At 50.6% G+C, this 22,670-nt stretch overlaps 12 protein-coding genes across 12 annotated transcripts; 7 read left to right on the top strand and 5 right to left on the bottom strand.

Moving 5' to 3' along the window:
* Positions 1–184: 184 nt before the first annotated feature.
* On the top strand, positions 185–2,265 carry BCR37DRAFT_54415 (amidase signature enzyme). The gene has a single exon (XM_040872358.1). It carries the CDS (start codon positions 506–508, stop codon positions 2,252–2,254), a length of 1,749 nt encoding a protein of 582 aa, XP_040724492.1. The 5' UTR covers positions 185–505; the 3' UTR covers positions 2,255–2,265.
* Positions 2,168–3,423, bottom strand: BCR37DRAFT_380690 (uncharacterized protein). The gene has a single exon (XM_040869533.1). It carries the CDS (start codon positions 3,367–3,369, stop codon positions 2,278–2,280), a length of 1,092 nt encoding a protein of 363 aa, XP_040724491.1. The 5' UTR covers positions 3,370–3,423; the 3' UTR covers positions 2,168–2,277.
* Positions 3,424–3,531: 108 nt separating this feature from the next.
* BCR37DRAFT_348489 (OSCP/delta subunit of ATPase) lies at positions 3,532–4,182 on the top strand (the record flags this gene model as incomplete). The annotated part of the gene is made up of 1 exon (XM_040867848.1): positions 3,532–4,182. The coding sequence occupies one exon, from the start codon at positions 3,532–3,534 to the stop codon at positions 4,180–4,182; it is 651 nt and encodes a 216-aa protein (XP_040724490.1).
* Positions 4,183–4,233: 51 nt separating this feature from the next.
* BCR37DRAFT_348436 (putative mitochondrial carrier protein) lies at positions 4,234–6,321 on the bottom strand (the record flags this gene model as incomplete). The annotated part of the gene is made up of 1 exon (XM_040867845.1): positions 4,234–6,321. One exon carries the CDS (start codon positions 6,319–6,321, stop codon positions 4,234–4,236), a length of 2,088 nt encoding a protein of 695 aa, XP_040724489.1.
* Positions 6,322–7,794: 1,473 nt separating this feature from the next.
* On the top strand, positions 7,795–9,345 carry BCR37DRAFT_54586 (uncharacterized protein). Its single transcript, XM_040872359.1, has one exon. The coding sequence runs from the start codon at positions 8,087–8,089 to the stop codon at positions 9,326–9,328; it is 1,242 nt and encodes a 413-aa protein (XP_040724488.1). The 5' UTR covers positions 7,795–8,086; the 3' UTR covers positions 9,329–9,345.
* Positions 9,346–10,471: 1,126 nt separating this feature from the next.
* On the bottom strand, positions 10,472–10,893 carry BCR37DRAFT_380686 (uncharacterized protein; the record flags this gene model as incomplete). The annotated part of the gene is made up of 1 exon (XM_040869532.1): positions 10,472–10,893. A coding segment is annotated over exon 1 (190 nt), but the record flags the coding sequence as incomplete, so codon positions are not given.
* Positions 10,847–11,561, top strand: BCR37DRAFT_380664 (uncharacterized protein). The gene has a single exon (XM_040869531.1). It carries the CDS (start codon positions 11,023–11,025, stop codon positions 11,425–11,427), a length of 405 nt encoding a protein of 134 aa, XP_040724486.1. The 5' UTR covers positions 10,847–11,022; the 3' UTR covers positions 11,428–11,561.
* A 1,409-nt stretch (positions 11,562–12,970) lies between these two features.
* Positions 12,971–13,885, top strand: BCR37DRAFT_380652 (uncharacterized protein). Its single transcript, XM_040869530.1, has 2 exons — positions 12,971–13,396; positions 13,442–13,885. The coding sequence occupies exons 1-2, from the start codon at positions 13,334–13,336 to the stop codon at positions 13,628–13,630; spliced, it is 252 nt and encodes an 83-aa protein (XP_040724485.1). The 5' UTR covers positions 12,971–13,333; the 3' UTR covers positions 13,631–13,885.
* A 551-nt stretch (positions 13,886–14,436) lies between these two features.
* BCR37DRAFT_54377 (uncharacterized protein) lies at positions 14,437–16,094 on the top strand. Its single transcript, XM_040872357.1, has one exon. It carries the CDS (start codon positions 14,675–14,677, stop codon positions 15,929–15,931), a length of 1,257 nt encoding a protein of 418 aa, XP_040724484.1. The 5' UTR covers positions 14,437–14,674; the 3' UTR covers positions 15,932–16,094.
* On the bottom strand, positions 16,095–17,070 carry BCR37DRAFT_387883 (uncharacterized protein; the record flags this gene model as incomplete). Its single annotated transcript, XM_040870575.1, has 4 exons — positions 16,095–16,432; positions 16,487–16,577; positions 16,710–16,862; positions 16,891–17,070. The coding sequence occupies 4 exons, from the start codon at positions 17,068–17,070 to the stop codon at positions 16,095–16,097; spliced, it is 762 nt and encodes a 253-aa protein (XP_040724483.1).
* Positions 17,071–18,717: 1,647 nt separating this feature from the next.
* Positions 18,718–20,007, top strand: BCR37DRAFT_380647 (uncharacterized protein). Its single transcript, XM_040869529.1, has one exon. The coding sequence runs from the start codon at positions 19,059–19,061 to the stop codon at positions 19,848–19,850; it is 792 nt and encodes a 263-aa protein (XP_040724482.1). The 5' UTR covers positions 18,718–19,058; the 3' UTR covers positions 19,851–20,007.
* Positions 20,008–20,831: 824 nt separating this feature from the next.
* On the bottom strand, positions 20,832–21,242 carry BCR37DRAFT_393491 (beta-lactamase-like protein; the record flags this gene model as incomplete). The annotated part of the gene is made up of 1 exon (XM_040871315.1): positions 20,832–21,242. One exon carries the CDS (start codon positions 21,240–21,242, stop codon positions 20,832–20,834), a length of 411 nt encoding a protein of 136 aa, XP_040724481.1.
* Between the last annotated feature and the right edge of the window lie 1,428 nt (positions 21,243–22,670).

The following is a 22,670-nucleotide window of genomic DNA, read 5'->3' as shown; positions in this document are numbered from 1 at the left end:
TTCCTACAAGAACTGCTATAGACCGGCAAAAGCAGTATCTCATCCCGGGCTCATTATCCCGCGTCACATCATACTCACTTGACAGCTTGCTAGATCTAGATAATTGAGCTGATCTGGCTGGAACAGCATCTTGAAATGCCCGGTCCGGCGTGGACTCCATGCATGATGCACCACGCAGAACATATTGCTTGCGCTCAGATCCATAAGAATTGCGACTTACCTCTGGCAGAGACAGGTCTCTGCACATGCTGTGGCACACTAGTACTGAACCTTGTGCAATATGTGTCTCTTTGCTTTGTGAGACTAGGGATACATGGAGACACGCGGCATAGGCGGCGAAGAGTCGCCGATGATACACGGTCAATGTCAGTCATACGCCTGAGTAGCGCCTCGGACAATTGCACCCGTGGCTCGGCTAATTCTCGTCCAGGCAACCCCGCAAATGCATGGCCACCTACCTGAGGCTACCTCTCGACCGACACTGTGATAGTCAGATCAGCAGAACATGGGCTTCGAGGACATCAAACTACAAAAGCGAAAGCAAAAAGCAGATGCCATTGCAAAAGTCAAAGCTGCACTTCCTCCAGCACGGGACAAGGATGTGGGTATCGAGGCAACGATTGTTGCAAGTGCAGCAACAGATATCATCGACAAGATCAAGTCTGGCAAGTGGACGTGCGTGCAAGTCACGCGTGCATTTACACGTCAGGCACTTCAGGAAGATGCAAGACTCAATTTTATGACAGAGTGTCTGTTGTCTGAGGCTTTGGATCGTGCTGCTGAATTGGATGCGCTTTTCAAAAAGACTGGCAAAGTCGTTGGACCTCTTCACGGCTTGCCTTGTTCATTCAAAGATCAGTTCAACATGGTTGGCTTTGATTCTACAACGGGTATCTCCATGTTTGCCAATAAAGCAGCAACCGAAGATGCCGTTACTGTTCAACTCGTCAAAGCAGCTGGCGGTATCGTCCTATTCAAGACCAATGTCCCACAAACGATGATGACGCCTGAATGCACGAACCCACTCTGGGGCATTACCGGCAATCCTAGTAATCCACTCTATACGCCTGGTGGGTCATCCGGCGGTGAAGCTTCCAGCATCATGTCGAATAGTTCAGCTATTGGCTTTGGCACAGATATCGGTGGTTCGTTACGTTTCCCGATGGCTTTTTGCGGTGGCTACAGTTTGCGACCAACCGAACACCGTATGCCGAAATTGGGCGTGTTTGATATGTTTGAAGAGCATGAAGCGCCTACGATCGCTGCCGTGTGTGGACCGATGGCCAAAACGTTGGGTGATTTGACATTCATGTATAAATTCATCTTGGAGCAAGAACCCTGGCGACTCGATCAATCTGTCAATCAAATGCCCTGGCGCACACTCGATGCTCAAAAATCATACAAGTTTGGTTACTACAGCTCCGACACATACAGTATTGCATCGCCGGCTAATGTTCGCGCTGTGGAAGAGACGGTTGCTGCATTACGCGCTCAGGGCCATACGTGTACAGAGATTGTGCCACCTGGTATGGCGGAAGCGACACGACTCTTTGTTGAGTTGACTTCAGTGGATGGTGAAAAAGGCATGAAGAAGATTCTCGGTTCTGATCCACGCGAGGCGAATGTTGCCCTGTCCTTGACGGTTCCTGGATTACCGTTGATTGTACGAAAGGTGCTTGCAATGGTCGTCAAGTACTGGTACAAAGACGCACAATATCCTGCCTTGTTTGAGGCGTTGGGTGCACACAACACAGAGCAAGTCTACAAGCTGACCAGGGAGCGTGCGCATTACAAGCAGCGTTGGCTCGATGAAGTTTGGTATAGCCCTGATGGCGACAATGCAACACGCAGTAAAGCGGAAAGACAGCGGACATTTGATGGCTTGATTTGCCCCGTCTTTCCGGTTCCTGCATTCAAACATACCCTGTCTAAGGATATCTTGCCTGTAGCCGTCTCATGCTTCTTGTTCAACTTATTGGATTACAGCGCTGGTGTGGTACCCGTCACAACGGTGGATGCAAAGATTGACGATCACACAAATACGCAACATGCGGCCAAATACACGGGCTCATGGCGCGGCGTGTTCCACGAACTCATGTACAAGGGCTTCCTGGGCAACGAGGCAGTCTACAATGCAAAAGAGATGCATGGCTTCAATGTCCCCGTGCAAGTTGTGGGTCAGCAGTTTGAGGAGGAAAAGACGCTTGCTATGATGAAAGTGGTGGATGATGCCGTCAAGGCTGCGCGCAAGTAATTGTAATCATATAGTCATAGTCGTTAATCATGTACTTCTCGTATGCGCTGACTCGCGCCCTGCAGTCGCCGTGTAACGATATCCCCAACAATGCGCCATAAGCTGACTGCAATCTTGGCACACCCTGCAAAGAGTACGAGAATGAGTGCCAGTTCACCGAGGCCGATACTCGCACGTCCATTTTCACCACGACGTCTGCGAGGATTGAAGAGGCGCATGGTGAAGAAGCCACCGGATCCCATGAAACCCAACACGCCAATCACACCGAGTGACACGAGACCTTGTACAAAGTGCCAAATGTCAACAACAAAGATGTCGGAAAATTTGCGTGGCACAATCGGCACGAGTGCAGAAGCTGCATTGAGTAAATCCGTACCAGCATCAAAGGGCGTGTAGAACCAACCGGATAGCCAGGAAGTTGAATGGTACAGCATGGAGCCCGGTGGATAGAGCCATAAACCGAATTTGACCACGAAGCCACCAATAAACATGGCGAAGAGGAACGCAAGCGCTGTAAACAAGAAGACCGTTGAGGGTGCCGAGAGCCAATTGGCAACATCTGTGCGATAAAAGGAGTATTTGTACAGGCATTGGTCGCACTGGTAGAAAGAGCGCCTATTTTGTGATGCAATGCGCCACTGATTGAGACAAGTCTCGTGGATCCATTTCGCTGAACCTTTGCATTTGCACGGTGAGATGAGTCGTTCATCGGGCGTTTGTGGGCTGAAACAGATGCGACAGAGGCGTTCTTCCTCTTCTGCTGCTGGTGCTTCCGCAGCTGAAGCAGCAGTAGCAGGCTTTGTCGTTTGCCGAGACGCAGGACGCAAGTCTTCCCTTTGGGGTTTGAAGGCGGGATACGCTGACGACGGTGCTTCTTCCTCTAGATTTTCCCACTGCGGCAAATTCCCTGCATCGCCTTCCTCGTCATCCGTGTCTTGCAAAGTGGTATACTTGCTCAGCACCTCATCGGCCTCGTCCTTCACGACCCCGGACTTGAAATTGAAGGTCTGATTGGGCCGTGCACTCGTCCCTGCTACACTTTCTTGGGCGTCATTGTGTACCGCAGCCGACTTGTACCTGCGTGCCCTGAGCTGCCTGATGTCCTGTGTGTCCATCGGCGTTATTCAGGGACTATGAAGTAGCTTTCAAGTAGTATACTAAGTAGTGTCGACTGTGCTGCTCCGTGTCACGTGTTCCCGGGACTACGAGGAAAGGAAAGAAGCAACAGCAGCAGCAACCAAGAGCAAGGACCAGCAAGGACTCGACACAGCAGCAGCATGTACAGCCTCCGACGCACAGCAGCAACCGCAAGTCCTATCCTCAGGCAAGCAACACGTACCTACGCCGCACAGGCAAATGTTCAACCTCCCATCCAACTCTTCGGCGTCGATGGCACCTATGCAACGGCCCTCTACACTGCTTCTGCAAAACAAGGCTCTCTCGACTCCGTGACAGCTGCTCTCCAGAAGCTCACGACGACTTTGCAGTCTGACAAGAAGGTGGCAATGCTGATTGGCAATCCTACACTCTCGCAGCAGGATAAGAAGATCATTGTTGAGGTCTTGTCGAAAGCGGCAGGTGGTGATAAGGCAGTGGGGAACTTGCTGAGTGTCATGGCAGACAACAACCGGCTTGGTATGTTGCCTCAGATTGCAGAAGCCTACAATCAGTTGATTTCTGCTGGAAAAGGTGAAGTGGAAGTGACCATCACGTCGGCTGCTCAACTCGACAGCAAGGTCATCAAGCAGCTCGAAACCTCCATTGGCAAGTCCAAGTTTGCGGGACAGGGCAAGAAGCTCAAGGTGCAGAACAAGGTCAAGCCAGAGATCCTCGGCGGCTTGGTGGTGGAGATTGGAGACCGTACCATTGACTTGTCTGTGCAAAACAAGATTACAAAACTCAACAAGATGTTGACGGATGCTATTTAGATTGTTGTAGTGCTGTATTGTCTTCTCAAAATGCAATGTGTCTACCAACGTCTATTGACCAAGGACCGGCGGCGCCTTGAGGTTCTTGTAATTACCCCAGTTGACATCCAAATCAAGAATAATCTTGAGAGCATTGCGTGAGCGCAAGTACGGCAACGGTGCTTGACTCTGTGCAGCACCACCCGTCACGGCACCCGTACCATCGCTCATGGCTAGTGCTTCTGTCGGATGCAATGGGAAGGAACGTTGCAAGAACTCATACGCAGCAAGCGTCGCACCAAATTGTGGAGAGGACCGGAGAATACGTGCTGGACCTCCCTTGAATAGTGCCTTGGGACCTTCTTCCCGAAGGATTGTTGAAAAGGCGTGCGTGATACCGCGGTAGTTGGTATCACCCTTGCGTGCCTCCACTTGCAGACGCGTCTTGATGACATCGGCAGGGGTGGTCAGGTACGCGGCAGGCATACCGGCAATGGCACCAGCCGTGAGCAATTGCAAGATACCGAGTGATTTTGTGGGTGATTCACCAAAGTAGTCCTTTTTGAGGTGCGCATAGGTAGGGAAATAGATGGCACTGAAGGGAATATCACGCATCAAACAGGCGGATGCACCCTTGTATAACCCAAGCAAACCAAGAGACTTGACGATCCACAATGCAGAACGACGCGGTACACCTGCCACATTCTTGGCGAGCTCACCTTGTACTTGCAGACGAATCTTGACAATCTCAAGTGGATTGGTGAAGATAACCTGACAACCACCTGCCATACCACCAGCCAGAATCTCCCATGGCAATGTGATGGATCCATCGTCTTTCCGCGCACGTCCACGAATGAGATCATTCACCGTCAACTTGATGGCCTTTTCCGGGGCAACTCCAATCAACTGTGGTCCAAGACCACTGTACAGTCCCTTGAAGCCCTCATTACGAATAACCTTTTTGAAGCAATCGAGCGAGTTTTTATACAACAGTTGACCCACCACGGCAGAACGTTGATTTTGCATGCGTGTCTTGACGAGATCAATGGGATACACGACAGAAGCACCGAATCCACCAGCAACAGCACCTAATGCGAAATGATAAATGCCATCCACCAAATCACCGAGAAAGGCAGACGGTGCAGCAGCAGCATCTGCCAATTTCTCACCGAGTGGTTTTGAGCCAAAGTCACTGTAGCGGTCTTGCCAAGAAGGATCAAAGACGCGATTAAAGTCTTCTAGGCCAAGCCGACCGCTTGGATTGTCCAACCCTGCGAAATGAAAGAGAATCTCAACTTCCATAGGTGTGAAGAGAGCGTATCGCGTCATGCGAGATGCTTGGATGAGGAAGTCTGTCTTTGTGATGTTGCCGTCGGGTGATTTGCCTACAGCCACGCGAACGATATTATCCACCATGTCTGCTTCGCGAATCAAGTTTGAAAAGGCACGCACCGTTGAGTAGGAGATCTTGGACGATTCGCCAAGGTTACAGAGTGTTTGCAAGTTCTCGAGCAAGTGATCCGAAAGTTTGTGAGCGGCCGTGCGTTGTATAATGGTGGCAAATTCATCTGGCTCGATGTATCCATTATTGTCGCGATCAAAGTACTGAAAGGCCTGACGAACGCGTTCACCTTGCAAGCCACGCAGCATCTGTGCGAATTGCGTATACGTCATGGTGTGCCGGTTGCCAGGTTGACCGACATACAAGTTGCTCCATTTAGATTCCCAGTTGAAGGGGATCGAGTCGGGTCCTTGATTCTCCTTCAAGATACGTGTGAATGTATCGTACTCCACCTTGCCCGTCCCCTCGACATCAAACAACCGAAAGGCAATCTCATACTCTGCATCCGGCTTTGCCAGCAAGTTTGTAAAGACTGTCCATTCGCCCATTGTGAGTTTGCCACGCCGTTGTCTATCTGCCGCTTGAAAGAGGATGCCATACTGTTCCCGCTTGATCTTGTGGAAGTCTTCATCTGGGTTGGAGAGGGTCATGGCATCAATGAAACCATCCGGTGTCATCCATCGCTCACCCTTCGCATCCGCCTGCTGAGCAAAACGATCAAATGTCCGTCGTGACTCGGCTGTGATGGATGGCGGCTGATCTGTTCCGACCAGAGTATCCTTGACGGATGCAGCAATCCCGGAGGCCGCTGCTGCCATGACTTTCTTGAGTGGATGAGGGTGCTGCTGTGTGCTTGTTTGCAGTCTCTTTTTTGCACGCGGGGAGGAAATCCCAAATTCGGCTCTTGGCCCAGCATGAGATCACCATCTCAGGTCCATCTGCTCTACCGGATACTCACGAGCGAGGCATCTATCTGTTCCTGTACTGTGCTACTACCAAATTCATCTTGGTCTTACATCAAATGAGGACAACTCAAGCATCTTCATACGGCCGTCTCTCGTCGCTCTGAGCATGTCGAACCGGTCTCTATACTGGCTTACGCGTCCTTTGAGTCCAAAGGCCCTCAAGCTATCGTCAGATAAGCCCCAGTGCCCAGAAATGAAGCCAAGTCTCCCTGCTATTGGCTCAAGTAAGAGCCTTCACCAGATTCAATGCATGGACAAAGCCTCTGATCGATCGAGCTCTGTTCGATCAGTTTAGCCTCATACGCCAGTCCTCCTCGACTCACTTGATCATTACTTCACTTTGGCTTGCAACTGGCTTCCGACAAAGTACTTCAAGACTGGATTCTTGTGAACTTTCGTCTTGTTTTTGGAAGGCGCTAAAGGATAGACTCGTCGACCGATTGTTCTAGTGGACATGGCTGTCGATGCAGCAGCTACAACTTTTGTCATCTTCAATTGGCTGCGGCATTGTGTGCAACGCTTCGCTTTTGGGAAATCAACCTATCGCCTATTTCGTGCTCAATGGATGTCAGAAACTATCTTCGCTTGGCCTGTCTTCTCGCGAGCATTCTGGTTCAGTGCCCCTACTAACGACGCTGAAAGCACAAACACATGGCTTGAGGGCTTCATCATTGTGTATAGACAGGGCGACCAACTGCAGTACTGTCTTGTGCTGTTGAGAACAGATACAGGTCATGTTTCTCAGTCAAGGCACTTTCTACAAGCACTTCATCGTGTTCGGATTGTCCTGTAGGGTACCTCAGAGCCTCACCGTCACGACAGGTACAGCTGCAGCTAGTGCAAGTCTCGTTGCTCTCCCACTCCAATTCAACAAGAGATTGGCCAGAGTCGTAGGCCATTCGGACCTCCAGGCGAGAATCGGTATGCGCAAGTCTTTCTGGATGTCTTGGTTCTTCCTCATCTTCCACTGTACTTGAGCATATTTGGCTGCGGCGGAAGTTGGTTCTGGCGGGGTCGCCTAATTTGACGGCCATCAGGGGTAGCCGACGAAGACAAGTCCGAATCTCTTCAGCTTTCGGCAGACATAAAAGAGCCGACAAGCGCCGGAGCAGTATGACTCTATCAAGCAAAGTGGTTATCGCTCTTTGCAGCTCCTGTAGCTATAAAGAAAGAGGACGATGGTTGGGACTCTACGTCGTCGTGTCAACCGGAAATTGACAGGCCCGAACACATCTCTATTGCTGCAGCATGTGACAACTAAGCCGCAGGGGTTCAAACAATGCACAGCACCGTGCCAATATGAGAATGAAATAGCACACGCGTACGGACATTCAATTACTGAGAGAGTGCATATCAGCATGGGCTCATGGTCATGGAGTCACCGGCCGCAGCTGCGGAGGTGTGATTGTGTTTACGCAAAAGGCCACCTGAAAGTGACTGTATAAAGCATGCAGCAGCGTTCAAAGGGACCCCTCAGGCAAGGAGGTTACAACATCATGATCAGGAGCTCGAAATGACCACGTATGCTGCGAACAATGCCTGAAGCGACAACTTTGTGGCCTGGCTTTAGTCCAACATACAACTTTACGCCGTCCGTCGATCGCAAGTACTGTTCACGATGCGAGCGCCCAGCACAACGGCCTTTCTCTGGCTGTTTTTGATCAGTTTGTATACGGTCTTGTTGCACCACAACGTCACTGCTACAGCTGTTCGCACTAAAAGGCCCTCCAGTTCTCAAGTCCCCCACAGTCGCAAGCGTCCAAAGCTTGGGACTTCAACTAGTGCACCAGCCGCAGGAGGGACCGTGATCCCATTGCCAGGTACAGCCAAGCACTCATCGCACTCAAACGACCCAAACGACGAAGGGAATGAGCCAGAGTGCCGCAATGTGTCGGTTGGTTATCACATCATGTTCAACCCTGCGGAGGAGTCAGCAAATGAGCCAGAAACGAGTGGAGTCCGACCTATCCATTCTCCTAGTACATTGGCCTTGGCTAGCAGAGAACCTTGCTTTACGCCTTGTGAACGCAAAATCACCGATTTTATAAACAATGTGGCCCGGGCAGCGAAAGCAAGAACGGAACGACCTCCTAAATGCTGGGCGAGCCGCAAATTCAGTGTTGTGCAGCGAAGAGCAAGATCAGTGGGGTGCGACGCTTCACTGGCTCTAGGCTGCTCCTTGCCACCCCTGTGTGAGTGCACTTTCAACTTGATGGTTCCAGACCAAATGGACGACGAGAACAAGAGCGCTGCATACTCAACGAAGTCAATCTGCGATCTACATTATTTTCCCGCGATCATATCCATTGATCTGGTCTCTATAGGCAAAGATCCCAGGACGCAGTTCACGAATCTGCAGCTGCAAGGCAGGGCAGCTGTAGCTGAGCAAAGTTGGCCACTTTTTGGATGGAGGTCCATGCCGGGGAAAGCTGTCCAGGTTGCAGGACCTTATTCTTGCCCCAAGCCAGAGAAGACGCTCCCATCTTGGAAATCAAGAGAAAGCAGGGCGAATAAGATTGTCAAGGAAATTTGTCTTTGTCCCAACAATCAAGCCTATGGTCTCGAGGGGGATCCTCTGTGCAGTCATCGGGAGTTGGTATGCGAGACAATCACCATGACTCAGGCCATGGACAACTTGCGAAGGGGTGGAGGTGATCTGTTGGGTATTTACATGGGAAGGTTTCCCCAGCTGAAGGAATATGTGGAACCCATTCCAGGCACTGCAATAGCGGCCAACCAAGTTCAGCGACAAGACTGGGAAAGGATGCTCCCTGCAGCTGCTTCGAACCTTGCAAAAGGTCTGACTTTCGACCTCAACCTAGCTGCTCCAGAAAATGACGAGGATGGCCATGAGCTTTGACATGCTCAGGGTCTGATTGCACACTTCTGCGTCTCATGTCGCAGACGCCAAACCGTTTTCTTGAGCGTTCTTTCGTTGAGCAATGAAGACACCTTCACCAACCGCGAAACAGTGAAACATGCGGCTTGTCTTTCGTTTCATATCACAAATAATGTAGCCAACAATGTCTGCTGTGTGATCTCCACAATATCTGCTTCGAGAAAGATGAAGCCACGGTTGGGAACAGTGTGCTGATTCGCGACTGCATCGACGGTGTTGCGATGATCGCTGAATATGTCGAACCAGATAGGAGCTGCTCATGAGCGTGTATCCAGCCTGTTGATACAAGAGCCCTCTTCTCGTGGAAATGATGAGCTCTCGAATGCCAGCTCCAGCTCCTCCTAAAACAATATCTAAATAACGCAAAATGGTGTAGCCAGCGCAGTGTAAGTCAGGCGAATCTTTCTCCCGAGATCCTATTGCATACTTATTGGGCCGTAGACTCCAAGAGGCCTCTGACTGGTATCTTTCTGAACTTCCCTGCAAAAACGTCTTCAGCCCTTCCACCACGTACGGCCACCAAGCGTATCGGCAAGGAATGCAGGCAGGCCAGTATGTTGATGTGTGAGAAAGATCTAACGTATGAATGATAGCTTGTGATCTGTTTTGAGGAGGGAGAAGCATGTATTGCTTCCACAGTCAACGAGGTAGCTTGTATGTGCATCCATTGCAAGCAGATGAGCACGTTGTGCACGTGAGGTGAGTCGTTGTGCACGGAATGGCTCGAGTGTGACGAGCTACAAGTGTGTCAGCTCAATGCAGCAGAAGACCAGTATCAAGAGTGCTAGATTAATATCCTGGCCTGATGAAAAAATCTATAGCAGTTCGATGATCATGAGGTCGCTTCTTGCTGGTGCGACGAGATCAGATGGTCAGAGTCCCTACAAAAAATTTGGACCGGCAGATTACCGGCGGAAATTACCAGAGTAATACCGGCGGAATACCGGCGGAAAATTCCTAACTCTGCAGGCGCAGTAATACCAGCAGACTACCGGCGGAAATAAGCACGCCTTCACCAGAGCCAACCGGATGAGTACCAGAGGGTATCACCTGCCAACGGGTGAAGCTCAATAGATGCTGTAGCGACAGTAGATGTAGCAACTAGACCATCTACGACACACTACAGACGTGCTGCCGCTTTCTTGGCCTTCTCGGCAGACTTGCGCGTCTTTTTTGCTTGTGATGCTGCAGTCTTGGCCTTGGTCATAGTAGCGCTGCCTTGGTCAGCATCCTGTGCTCTACGAGATAGCTTTGATGTTCTTCCAAACTAGAAATGCATCGTTAGTATGTCATGGTAGGAGTAGTAGAAGTGCATACCATGCGAGACGAGGAGGCAGATCGATCTTTGCTTGACTTCTGGCCACTGGGTCAGTCTTATATCACCAAAAATGGAACAGACTTGCCTTGGAAACATGAGAATTCTTGTTTGCTTGACGCTACATCTTGTTAGCCAATACTGTCTCCTCCGCATAATTGGCTCACATTGTGCTGAGACGAAGTTGGCCGCAACTGAATATCTTAGTGAGGTACATAAGGCAGAAGGAGGAACCCACAATTCTCGATGCAGCCTCGTCAATACCATCGTCTTCAGAGAGGGCGTAAGCGGGTGTCTCGCAGCGGGTATTCTCATTATCGAGGCGAGCAGATGACGCTCCATGGGCAACGTCGTGCTCGTGGATGATATCATCGTCTTGGGAAGAAGCAGCAGTAGTAGTCTCTCTGTAGACTTTCGCCTTACGCGTCTGTGGGTGCGTCAGTCAAGAGCTTGCAAGGTACAAAGACACTCTCACCGCCTCATTCACCACCTTCGCGTGGGGCTGGCAGATAGTCAAGGCAATCTAATGTCCATGAGCTCGTCCCAGCACAGGGACAGCCAAATCCAACTTGTGGATGACCGTCTGGAGCTTCCCAACGCTGCGGTGACGCCATGTGACCATCCTGCCTTGCGCATCGACCACAATCTAGTGAGTGTCCATCAGGTACCGTACATGTGCCGTGATGTTGATCCATGTGGCGTCGCGCAATGGCGTTCGCGGCCAGAGTCCCATTGCGAGTCGTAGTGTCTTTGTAGAGGAACTATCGGTTCTAGAGACGCTATGCAACGTGCGCTTGGATCTTAATGTATATCGATACGCTCAATCGATCCTGCGAGCCTGGTGTAGTCTTCCAGACTGTCGGTGGGAGATCCCTCTTCCTATCTAGGTCAGTCGACGGTATCGAGCTTGCAGCGTGCGCTGCTCACGCTAGTAGTGGAGAACCTGTCTTGAGAAGAGTGATGGAGCAGCTGGAGATGCCACATGCTCGAATGGGTAAGCTCAAGGACAGTGAGGTGTTGTCTACAAGCAGCAAGACGGTGCAGGGCAGATGCGTGTGCTGGTCATCCCATCTCGTCCTGAAGTGCACGTGACGAGACAAGAGTGAAGCAAACCGCCAAAGTCGGCGACACTCAAGATTCGCTAGCGCTACACTCTTCCAGGTGTCAGCCTGCAAACGCTGACTTGGGATCGTGGATAAGATGCGAAGTGGCTAGTCGTCAGGGCACCACAAAGATCCTCGTTGTGAAGTGTGCTGCGAATGACCTCCATTCACGAAGCAAGGTCGCGTTCAGTGAGCAGACGCATGAAGCGCCCGAGGTTGACGACAATGCAATCGTGAGCTATGGGGAAGTCTCTATCTGTTTGAACACGATAGCAGGTATTTTGCGATCATCAAGGTCTCGAAGACCAAAGTGTCGTGCGGCGCAAAGTCTCTCAGCAAGCAAGGACACATATTGCAGGTCATTGTGCCAGTTTGCCGTCTTCTTGTCTAGCATCATACCATCATACGCCTCCTACAGTCTGGTAGACAAAAGGAAGCGTCATGAACATCACAAAGTAGCACCACACCCTACAAAAGATCTTGAGAGTGGGTGCGCGTGAATCGAGTGGATGTGTGGGAATTCATGGTAGGGAGCTGTGCGCGGGATTGCGTGGGACTGGGCAGGAACAACATCATAGCGCCAGGTTCAAGAGCAGCATTGGGCTTGAAGATGTGGCAGCGACCGCAACCGATAGACAGGCACAACAAGGTGTCAGGTTAGTGTTTCCTCAAGTGCCAGGCGGTGCCAGACACTAGCGGAGGTTGGAACGTTTATCATGCAGCAAAGCTTGATTTGTTGACGTAGAACTATCGCTTTGCAACTGCATGACAGCAGACTACTAGACAACGGCACGAAGCTTGGAGAAGCAGGGAATCGTTGTACCGTCAAGATGTAGACTTTCAGCTTGTGATGCCGACCGACAAGTTGTCAGTATGCGAAGCAGAGGCAGACAGACTAAAGCGCAAACTCAACTCGGTAGCCGCTGACGGCATATGTTATTAGACCAGTGGCAGCATGCATCATACTGATCAAGTCGTGATACTGGCAGAATGAGCCGACTCTTCATATCCTTGATGCTCGATAGTCATGTACAAGCCTAGCTATAGCACTGTGCACCGCTTGAGAGTTGCGAGCTTGCGGACGCGAGCCAGAACCTGTATCATCTCAGTTGTCGTGAGCCAGAACATGTATCATCTCAGTCATCGTGAATTTGAGGCGCAAGAAGCATGCAGCTTTGTCAATGTACGCAGATGTCCCGTGATCTTGCCAGAAGCAGCGCACTCTGTAAGGACTGCTGCCAGCTGCAGTGTGCTGGTGCCTCAATTCTCTCAGTCCTCAACTTCCAACCCAAACCTCAACCCACACAGTCAACAACATTGCCCTTAATAGCCTGCAATTGGCTACAAGCATTCTGATGCAAGCTCCATCACCTTACTGACTTCTACAGCTAGCTACTGAGCGAGTACGTCTCTGCTGCAAGCGCTTTTTTTGTCTCGTCAGGCAGTCTTTCCAGGCTAATATCCACCTTGCCAGTGGTATGCCGTCTCTCATCTTGCGCAAGCTTTCTCTACTTGTACTAACACGCTTTACACACTCATCAGCAGGTCATGCAAGCGCTTCTTCATCTTGTCAAGCGGTCTCTCTTTGCTGGTTCACTTTCCTGTCTGTTGGTCTGCCTTCTCTCGCCTTGCGCAATCTCTCTCTGCTTATACCAGCGCGCGTGGTATCGCCAGCTCACCTTTCATGCGAGTGCTTGCAGCAACCACTTCTCTCTCTCATTACTGGGCATTGTCTTGCACTGGTGGCTATTGTTTGATGGCTTTCCTCTCGATTTGGTCTCGTCCTTGACGCCAACCTCAACCTCTACCTCTGACTCTATTGTTGCTCTCGCGCTGGCACAATAAGTCGCACTTTGTGTCTCTCAATCAGAACCAGCTCGATATCCATTGCTTCCATCATTCACACCCTTTACCAACACGACCACGCCATTGCATCACAGGCACTACAAGTATCATTGGCGTGCTGCAGGCGATCCCTGATGTACTGTGTAGATAGTCAACCTACGGTAGATCCTGATCGCATGATAGCAAAGTGAACGGATCCACCGCGGTGACCACTTTACTAGTCCCACATGTTCACACACTTTCACGCGTGTTGCCTGATATTCACGCTCATTCACGATTCACGACCGTTCCTGCTCATTTTGTATGGTCTCGAGGGTGCCTCGTGGATAACATTGAGAGCTCTTTCGATATCAGCACTGTGTAAACAAGACAGAAGCCCAACCAATAGTGATCACCACCCAGCCCCATTGGCCGGCGCACACAGGATGGCCCGTTCCCTTGAGCGATTTTTGGCTGCAGCGGAAGTGGGTTTTAAGGGGGTAGCTCGACTTGGATGGCCATCAGGGGCAGCTGACAAAGACGAGTCCGAATCTCTTACGGCAGATGCAAGACGTCCGACAAGCTTCATGGCAGTGCGAGCCTTTCCAGCGGATCAACGGCTATAGCTATCGAGGTTGAAGACTTCGACTGGAGTTCTACATCGTCGTGTGAACCTGAACGTGCCGAAAATGTTTCGATCGGTGCGGCAGGTGACAACTAAGCTGCAGCAGGTTGAGAACAATCCACAGCACTGCAACAAAATGCATTTGCACACGCGTACGGATAATTGAATTGAATATCAGCATGGTCGCGTGCGGCCACCAGCCCCTGCGGATCTGCAATTATGTTTGCTCAAAAGGTACCTCCTGCACGAAGCATGTGGCAGCATTCGAATTGGCCCCTAGGCCACGAAAAAAGTAAAGACAACACCGTGATGAGGAGCTTGACCTGATCACGTCTGCCGCAGATTATTCCGCTGCGAGCCTAAAAAGCAACAGCTCAAAGGCTTGAGCTTAGTCTGACAGACAACGTTGGACCGTTTGTCGATCGCAAGTATCATTCGCGATGCGAGTGTGCTGCACAACGTCCTATGTTTGGCTCTTGATGACAAGTTTGTGTATGGTGTTGTTGCTTTACAACGTCACTGCTTCAGCTGGTCGCACTGCAGCTGGCGAGTCCTCCAAGTCAAAAGCCGCTTCCAAAATCAAACGTCCACGGACTGGATCTTCAATCAATTCACCAGCTTCAAAAAAGACTCGAAACCCATTGCCAGGTGAAGCCAAGCGACTGAAGTCTGCATTCCACCAAGAAAATGTCCCAGAGTGCCGAAATGTGTCGGTCAATTATCACGTCCTTTTCGACCCCAGGAATGATCCAGATACAACTCGAGCCCGACCTATCAACGCTCCACACACATCGTCCTCAGAAAGTGACAGTTCTTGCAAGACGGACTGTCAGCAGAAGATCGACCGCTTCGAAAGAAGATTGATCGAAGCAATACGGATGAAGAACCGACCCCCTGCGTGTTGGGCAAGTAAAAGGTTCAGCATCGTGCAGCGAAGAGCAACCCTGGTGGGTGACGATATCAGCACTATGCAACGAGAAGTAAGCCTGACGGGTTGCGACTCTCCAAACTGCCACATGCTATCTACATTGTGTCAGTGCAGTTTCAACTTGATGATTCCTGAGCAGATGAATGCCACGAGAGCAGAAATTCAAAGTGAGAGATTGCGCCTATCCAGAGGGGGTGTGTATACCCAAATTTCATGGTGCGACTTGCGACAGTTTCCAGCGACGATGTCCAATGATCTGGGGAACACAGGGCAAGTGTTCCAGGAGAAGATGGCGGAACAGCAGAAAATGGAGGTGGGAAAAATAGAGAAGCAAAGCTGGCCACTTCTCGGATGGCAATCCGTCCCGAAGGAAGCTGTCATACTGGGAGTTCCTTTTTCTTGCCCAGAGCCACTAGCAAAGGGCGCAGAAAGGAAGCTTTCAAGCAAAGTGGAGGAAATTTGTATTTGTCCCAACAATCACGACAATGACAAAAGGCAGTGCAGTCATAAAGAGTTGATATGCGAGACAGTCAGCTTGGCTCAGGCTGTTGACAACTTGCGAAGGGGTGGAGGTGGGTTGTTCGACGTTTACGTGGAAAAGTTCCCCCAGCTGAAGGATTATGTGGAACCCATTTCAGGCACAGCAATAGCGACCGACCAGGTATCGCAAGAAAACTGGGCAACGCTGCTCGCCGCAGTTGATTCGGTCATTGAAAGAGGCTTGGATAGCGACCTCAACCTACCTGCAGAAGCGAACGACGAATTTTGACTTGCTCGGGGTCTGGATGCGCACCTCTGCTTCTTCCGTTGCAGACGCCAAACAGTTCCATGCGCATCCCATCATTGAGCAATGAAAACACCTTCACCGACCGCGAAACAGTGAAACATGCTCAGATTTTTTATTTCATATCATAGATGATGTAGTCAACACCTCAACCAACAAGATCCAGGGACAACGCATCCAAACGTGGCCCTATCGACCAATGTTCTACTTGTTCAGGGCTCGGCCGCTTTACCTTAACACTCGAGGGCGAGGTGTCTAGCATCATACCACAGTAAGCAGCAATGACTTTGCCTTTGTAACCGTAAAAGGCCATGGCACTATTGCGCTGCTTTGCACTATGCGAGACGGCTGCAGGACCTTTGCATTGGGAATCGTCTGCAAACAGCATCTCGAGAATCTCTTGTGTCGCCGATGATGCTTGCCGTGCAATTTGGTCACATAGCTGCATACAATGCTGTACTCGTTGCCCTTTCCCACCATATCGACCTGGAAAGTGCGTCGACGCAAGTATCTTCGCCTGGCATCCCGATGTAAACGCACCTGCCACTTCAGATATATTGTGTCTCCAACTCTCTGCACGCTCTCGTACTGAAACGAGCGTATCGCTGGGTTTTCCATGCGGTGGTGGTAGCTACGCATTAGTTGACTCATGCAAGACAAGCGAAACAACGCTTCCTTCAAGGTGTGGTAGACAAGCCGAAGCGTCATGGGTGTCGCCGAGTAGGACTATTGTTCGACCAAACTCTTTCGACAGGAGACCTACTGTGCTGCCTGTGAGTGGAGCGATGGTCTGAGCGGCTTGTAGCGCTGTTAATGCTGCAATATGTTCCGCATTGACGTCGCCAAATGCGATCATAAGAGTCGTGAATGTCTGTTGTGTGATCTCCTCAAGATCATGCGGTCGATTGTGGCAAAGCTGATGCGTGTGCGCTTTCGTGCTTTACCACCGCGCATTCGTTTCTCAAAGACCGCCTTATCGACAGAAGCCTTGAGTATCGAGAAGTCATGAGGCTCAAGCGTGAACTGCTCTGCTGAGAAGCGTTGAATTGCTGCTTGAAAGATGCAACGTAGACCGCGGAGCATCCACTGTTGTTGTTAAGCTCAGTGATTGCACTGCGACGCATCTCGAATTCTGTTGTGTAGCGGGCAGCCGTGAAAGCAGCATGCGTGAGTTGATGAAGATCCTGCTGGGCTGCTTCGCGAAAGATGAAGCCAAGGGTGGGGACAGTGTGTTGAACGGCGACTGCATCGACGATGATGCGGTAATTGAGGGATATGCTGGACTAGATGATAGCTTGTAGTCTGTTGTGAGGAGGGAGAAGCCTGTATTGCTTCCACAGTCAATGAGGTAGCTTATTTGTGCATCCAGTGCGAGCAGATGAGCACTTTGTGTGTGTCAGGTGGTTTGATTTGCACAGGATGTCCCGAGCGTGACAATTCGCATATGTGTCAGACAACAGCATCAGTAGCAAAAGTGCTAGATTACAATTTTGGCCTGATGAACAAGATGTAGAGCAGCTCGATGATCATGAGGCCACTTCTTGCTGGTACGACGAGATCAGATGGGCAGAGTATGCTCAGCTGCAGCTGCAGCTAAGCTCTAGCTCAAATAAGGCCGGCCTCCTGAGAGCCGGCGAACTAGTCTATAGCGTTTCGAGTCACACTCTAGCTATAGCAGAGAAGCCTGTTTGCAGAGCCTGAGGTGACAATCAACTATACAATGGTTAGCAGTTTGATACAAAAATAGCATTCAAGTTGCCTGCATGAGTGGTTTTGCATCACCTTCTTGGAGGTCTCTGAGATGACTTGTGCTAGACAAGAGAGGCTTCTGCGGCCTCTGCTTCCCATTGAAATCGATACATGATATCGTGGAGCGAGGGGAATGGTCGTCTTTACAGTTTTTACATCGAGAGCTCTTTCGATATCAGAGAGTTTTCAAACAAGGCAAAAGGTCAACAGGACGTAATCACAAGTCAGCTCGAGTGACCGGCGCCCACGGAAAAGTTCGTTCTCCAGAGCGCTTGATGACTGCATCGGAAGTGGTTTCTGCCGGGATTGACGGCAATGTTGACCAAGGACAGCTGACGAAGACAAGTCCGTATCCCTTACGGCATAAACGAAAGAACTGACAAGCATCAAAGCAGTGCGAGGCTCATTCACCAGAGTCACAGCTGTAGCTGTCGAAGTTGGAGACTTTGAATGGAGTTTTACGTCGACGTGTCAACCAGAAAAAGGCAGGCCCGGACTCATCTCCATTGCTGCAGCATGTGACACCTAAGCTGCAGGGGCTGAGAACCATGCACAGAACCGTGTCAATATGAGAATGGAATAGCACACGCGTACGGACAGTTCAATTGCTGAGAGAGTGCATATCAGCATGGGCTCATGGTGATGGAGTCACCGGCCGCTGCGGAGGTGTAAATGTGTTTGCGCAAAAGGCTACCTCAAAGTGACTGCATGAAGCATGCAGCAGCATTCAAAGTCATCCCTCAAGCAAGGAGAATACAACATCATGTTGAGGAGCTCGAAATAATCACGTATGCTGCGAACAATCTTGCTGCGAGCCTGAAGCGACAATCTTGTGGCCTGGGCTAAGTTCAACATACAACTTCACACCGTTCGTCGATCGCAAGTACTGTTCGCGATGCGAGCGTCCAGCACAATGTCGTCCGTCTGGCTGTTTTTGATCGGTTTGAATATGGTCTCGTTGCTCCACAACGTCACTGCTGCAGCTGTTCGCACTGGCGAGGCCGCCAGCTCTGAAGCCACTCTCGGTCGCAAGCGCCCAAGGCCTGGGACTTTAACTGATGCATCATCTGCAGGAGGGATCGTTATCCCATGGCCAGGTGGAGCCGAACACTCATCGCCTCCAAACAACCCAAACGACAAAGGGATTCTCCGAACGAATCAGCCAGAGTGCCGCAATGTGTCGATTGGTTATCACGTCCTTTTCAACCCAGCACATGAGTCAGCAAATGAGCCAGAAACAAGTGAAGCCCAATCAATTCATGCTCCTAGTACGTTGGCCTTGGCTAGCAAAGAACCTTGCTTTACGCCTTGTGAAGGCAAGATCAATAAATTTGCAAGCGATTTGATCCAAGCAATCCAAGCAATGCGACAGAGTAGAAAGAAACCTAGATGTTGGGCGAGCTACAAGTTCAGCATCGTGCAGCGAAGAGCAAGGTCAGTGGGGTGCGACACTTCACTGACTCTTGGCTGCCCCCTGTCATCGTTGTGTGAGTGCAATTTTCACTTGATGGTTCCAGAGCAAATGAATGCGACGAAACAAGAAATGCAGAACGCGAGAAGAGGCCTTTCAGCGTTCACGGGATGCAATTTGCGACAGTTTCCGACGACCATGTCTCATGACTTCGACGATACAAGCATAGATCCCAAACTGCTGTTTAAGGCCCAGAAGAATATGGCAGATGTAGAAAAGCGAAGTTGGCCACTTTTAGGTTGGCGATCGATACCGGGGGAGGCTTTCGTGGTGCAAGGACCCGATCGTTGCCCCAAGCCACCAGCCACGGAAACGAAGGAGGAGTTCTTATCTTGGGGACGAAGAGCACACACGAAGGAGATCATCGCCGAGGTTTGTCTTTGTCCCCCAAACCGTGACAATGTTGAAGGACAGTGCAGTCATACACAGTTGGTATGCGAGACAATCAGCTTGGCTCAGGCCATTGCCAACTTGCGAAGGGGTGGAGCTGATTTGTTCGACGTTTACGTGAAACAGTTCCCCCAGCTGAAGAACTATGTGGAGCCCATTCCTGGCACTGCCATAGCGACCGATCAAGTTCCGCAACAAAATTGGGCAAGGATGCTTCCTGTGATTGCGTCGAACCTTCAAAACGGTTTGGATATCGACCTCAACGTCCCTGCAAAAGCGAACGACGAATTTTGACTTGTTCGGGACCTGAATGTGCACTTCTGCTTCTTATGTTGCCAACGCCAAACAGTTCCATGCGCGTTCCTCATTGAGCGATGAAGACACCTTCACCGGCCGCGAAACAGTGAAACATGCTCAGCTTTTTCATTTCATATCATAGATGATGTAGCCAACAACTCAACCAATGAGATCCAGAGACAACGCATCCAAGCGTGGCACTATCGACCAATGTGCTACTTGTTCAGAGCTCGTGCGCTTTGCCTTAACACTCGAGGGCGAGCAACGTCTAGCATCATACCATAGTAAGCAGCAATGACCTTGCCTTTGTAATTGTAAAAGGCCATGGCACCATTGCGCTGCTTTGCACTATGCGAGACGGCTGCCGGACCTTTGCGTTGGGAATCGTCTGCGAACAGCATCTCGAAAGTTTCTCATGTCGCCGATGATGCTTGCTGTGCAATTTGCTAAAAGAGCTGCATACATTGCCTTGCTCGTTGCTCTTGTACTGAACGAGCGTATCGCTGGATTTACCATCCGGCGGTGGAAGACACGCGCTTGTGGACTTACGCAAGACAAGCGAAACATCGCTTCTTTCACGATGAGATTTTAGACATGCGGAAGCGTCATGCGTGTCGCCGAGTAAAATCACTGTACGGCCACACTCCTTTGGCAGTGGACATGTTGTGCTGCCTGTGGGTGAAGCGATTGTCTGACCGGCTTTGATCGCTATTCATGCTGCACCGCGTTCCACATTGGCGTCGCCAAATGCGGCCATGAAAGTAGTAAATGTCTGTTATGTGATCTCCGCAAAGTCTGCTCCGCGAGAGATGAAGTCAAGTGTGTTGATAGTGTGTTGAATAGTGATCGCATCGACGGTGATGCGATGATCACTGTATTCCCTGGACCAGAAGGGCTGCTGATGAGCCTCCATCCGGCCTTTCAATCAAAGAGGCTTCTTTTGGTGGAGATGACGGGCCCTCAAACGCTTGCTCGTCATCAAACAATAATTCCGATGACGCGGAACGGTGATGCCAGGGCAGAGGAAGTCAAGAGAAAATTTGCCCTTAGAAACTCTTGTGTATCCAGTGGGCCATAGATTTCAAGAGACCGTTCTCCAGTACCTTCTCTGAGCTTGCCTGCAGCAACATCTTCAGCTCTCCGGCCGTGACCACCGAGCAACTCGGCAAGGAGTGCAGGCAGGCCGATACAATGGTCGGCATGTAGATGTGTGAGAAAGATTACGCGTATAGATGATAGCTTGCAGTCTGTTTTGAGGAGGGAGAAGCCAGTATCGCTTCCACAGTCAACGAGGTAGCTTGTATGTGCATCCAGTGCGAGTAGATGAGCACTTTGTGTGCGTGAGGTGGTCTGTTGTGCACAGGATGTCCCGAGCGCGACGAGCCGCATGTGTGTCAGATCCAAACAGCAGAAGACCACCAGCAAGAGTGCTAGATCACAAGCTTGGACTGATGAAAAAGATGCAAAGCAGCGCGATGATCATGAGGTCACTTCTTGCTGGTGTGAGGAGATCAGATGGGCAGAGTATCCTCAGCTGTAGCCAAGCTCAAGCTAATTTCACTAAGGCTGACTCCTGATTCCTGGGGACCCGGTCTTCACAGTGTTGTGTCATAGTCTGATAGAAGATCCTGTCTGCAGAGATCGAGGCGACAATCAACCACAAAAGATGGCCGGTTGACACGAAAATGGCAAACAAGTTATTTGCATGACAGGTTCGGCAAGACCTTCTTTCAGAGACCTGCGATGACTTGTGCTAGACAAGAGAGGCTTTTGTGCCCTGTGCTCCCTACAAGAGTCTCCATGTAGGCATTTGTCTGAGGAAGCAGGTCGTGATGCCGGGGATTGCATGTGTGTCACCCCAACGGGACACCCGCTGGTGAAAACTGGTGCACACTGGTGACTCGCGCATGACTGGCAGGTGATAAAATAGTAATGCTGGTGAAACTCTGGAGCAAGCCGAAACACCACTTCCAGAGGCTGGCGGAGTCCCGGCGATCAACGGAAGACGAATAGCGGACGCTAGTGATCACCGTTGCCTGCACTATAGTTGTGCATATAGATAGAACGACCATGTAGTCATATCCGCTGGCATTCGTCCAGCTCACGCGCAACGCTTGGAACTGAAGCAATCCTATCCATGACATGTACCAAACCACATGATTTCTCAATCTGCATAGCATGACTACCTACATTTGAGACCAACATTCTGAACCCAGTAGCCCTCTGCTGTCCATCAAGCGACCTTGTCTTCAAGGCTTCAAGAAGCAAGGAACTCGAGTAGTCGGTATGCGGTGCTCGTTGTGAAGTTGGACTTTGTTGTTTTTGAACTTTGGCACTCCTGCGACTGTCAAGCTCGCGCTACTCGCTACAGTACAACTCATGGTCGCTGCACATGCAAGCGCCCCGATCTAGACGCACATCTCTCAGTCTCTCTTTCTCTGTGTCTGTCTGTCAAGTATTCTGACCAGCAACGTCAGATCAATGCTGTTCTGCGTAGCGCGGTAGAGTCCAACATGCCAAGCAAATGGACAGCCAATATCCTCTCTCAACCTTGATTCTGGGAGAGCAAAGAAAGTAGTGCGTCTCCTAGCTCTTGCAACAGATGATCAGCATGCTAGAGTCTTGCTCAATGCCTTTGATCGAAGCGTTCTTCCCTTGTCGTTCACCGAACCAGCTCGGCAGCCTCGAGCTGGCATCGCATCAGGCACAGCCAACAGCGACCCAGTGGCTTCATCTGACAACGTCTCTATCTCTTCTGATACACTACGCTGTGTCTAACGCAGTCTGGAGGATGATCTAGACCAGCTTGAACGGCTT

This window comes from Protomyces lactucae-debilis (genome assembly GCF_002105105.1).
Source record: "Protomyces lactucae-debilis strain 12-1054 chromosome Unknown BCR37scaffold_12, whole genome shotgun sequence".
Taxonomy (NCBI): Eukaryota; Fungi; Ascomycota; class Taphrinomycetes; order Taphrinales; family Protomycetaceae; genus Protomyces; species Protomyces lactucae-debilis.
This window is presented reverse-complemented; position numbering and strand designations above follow the sequence as displayed.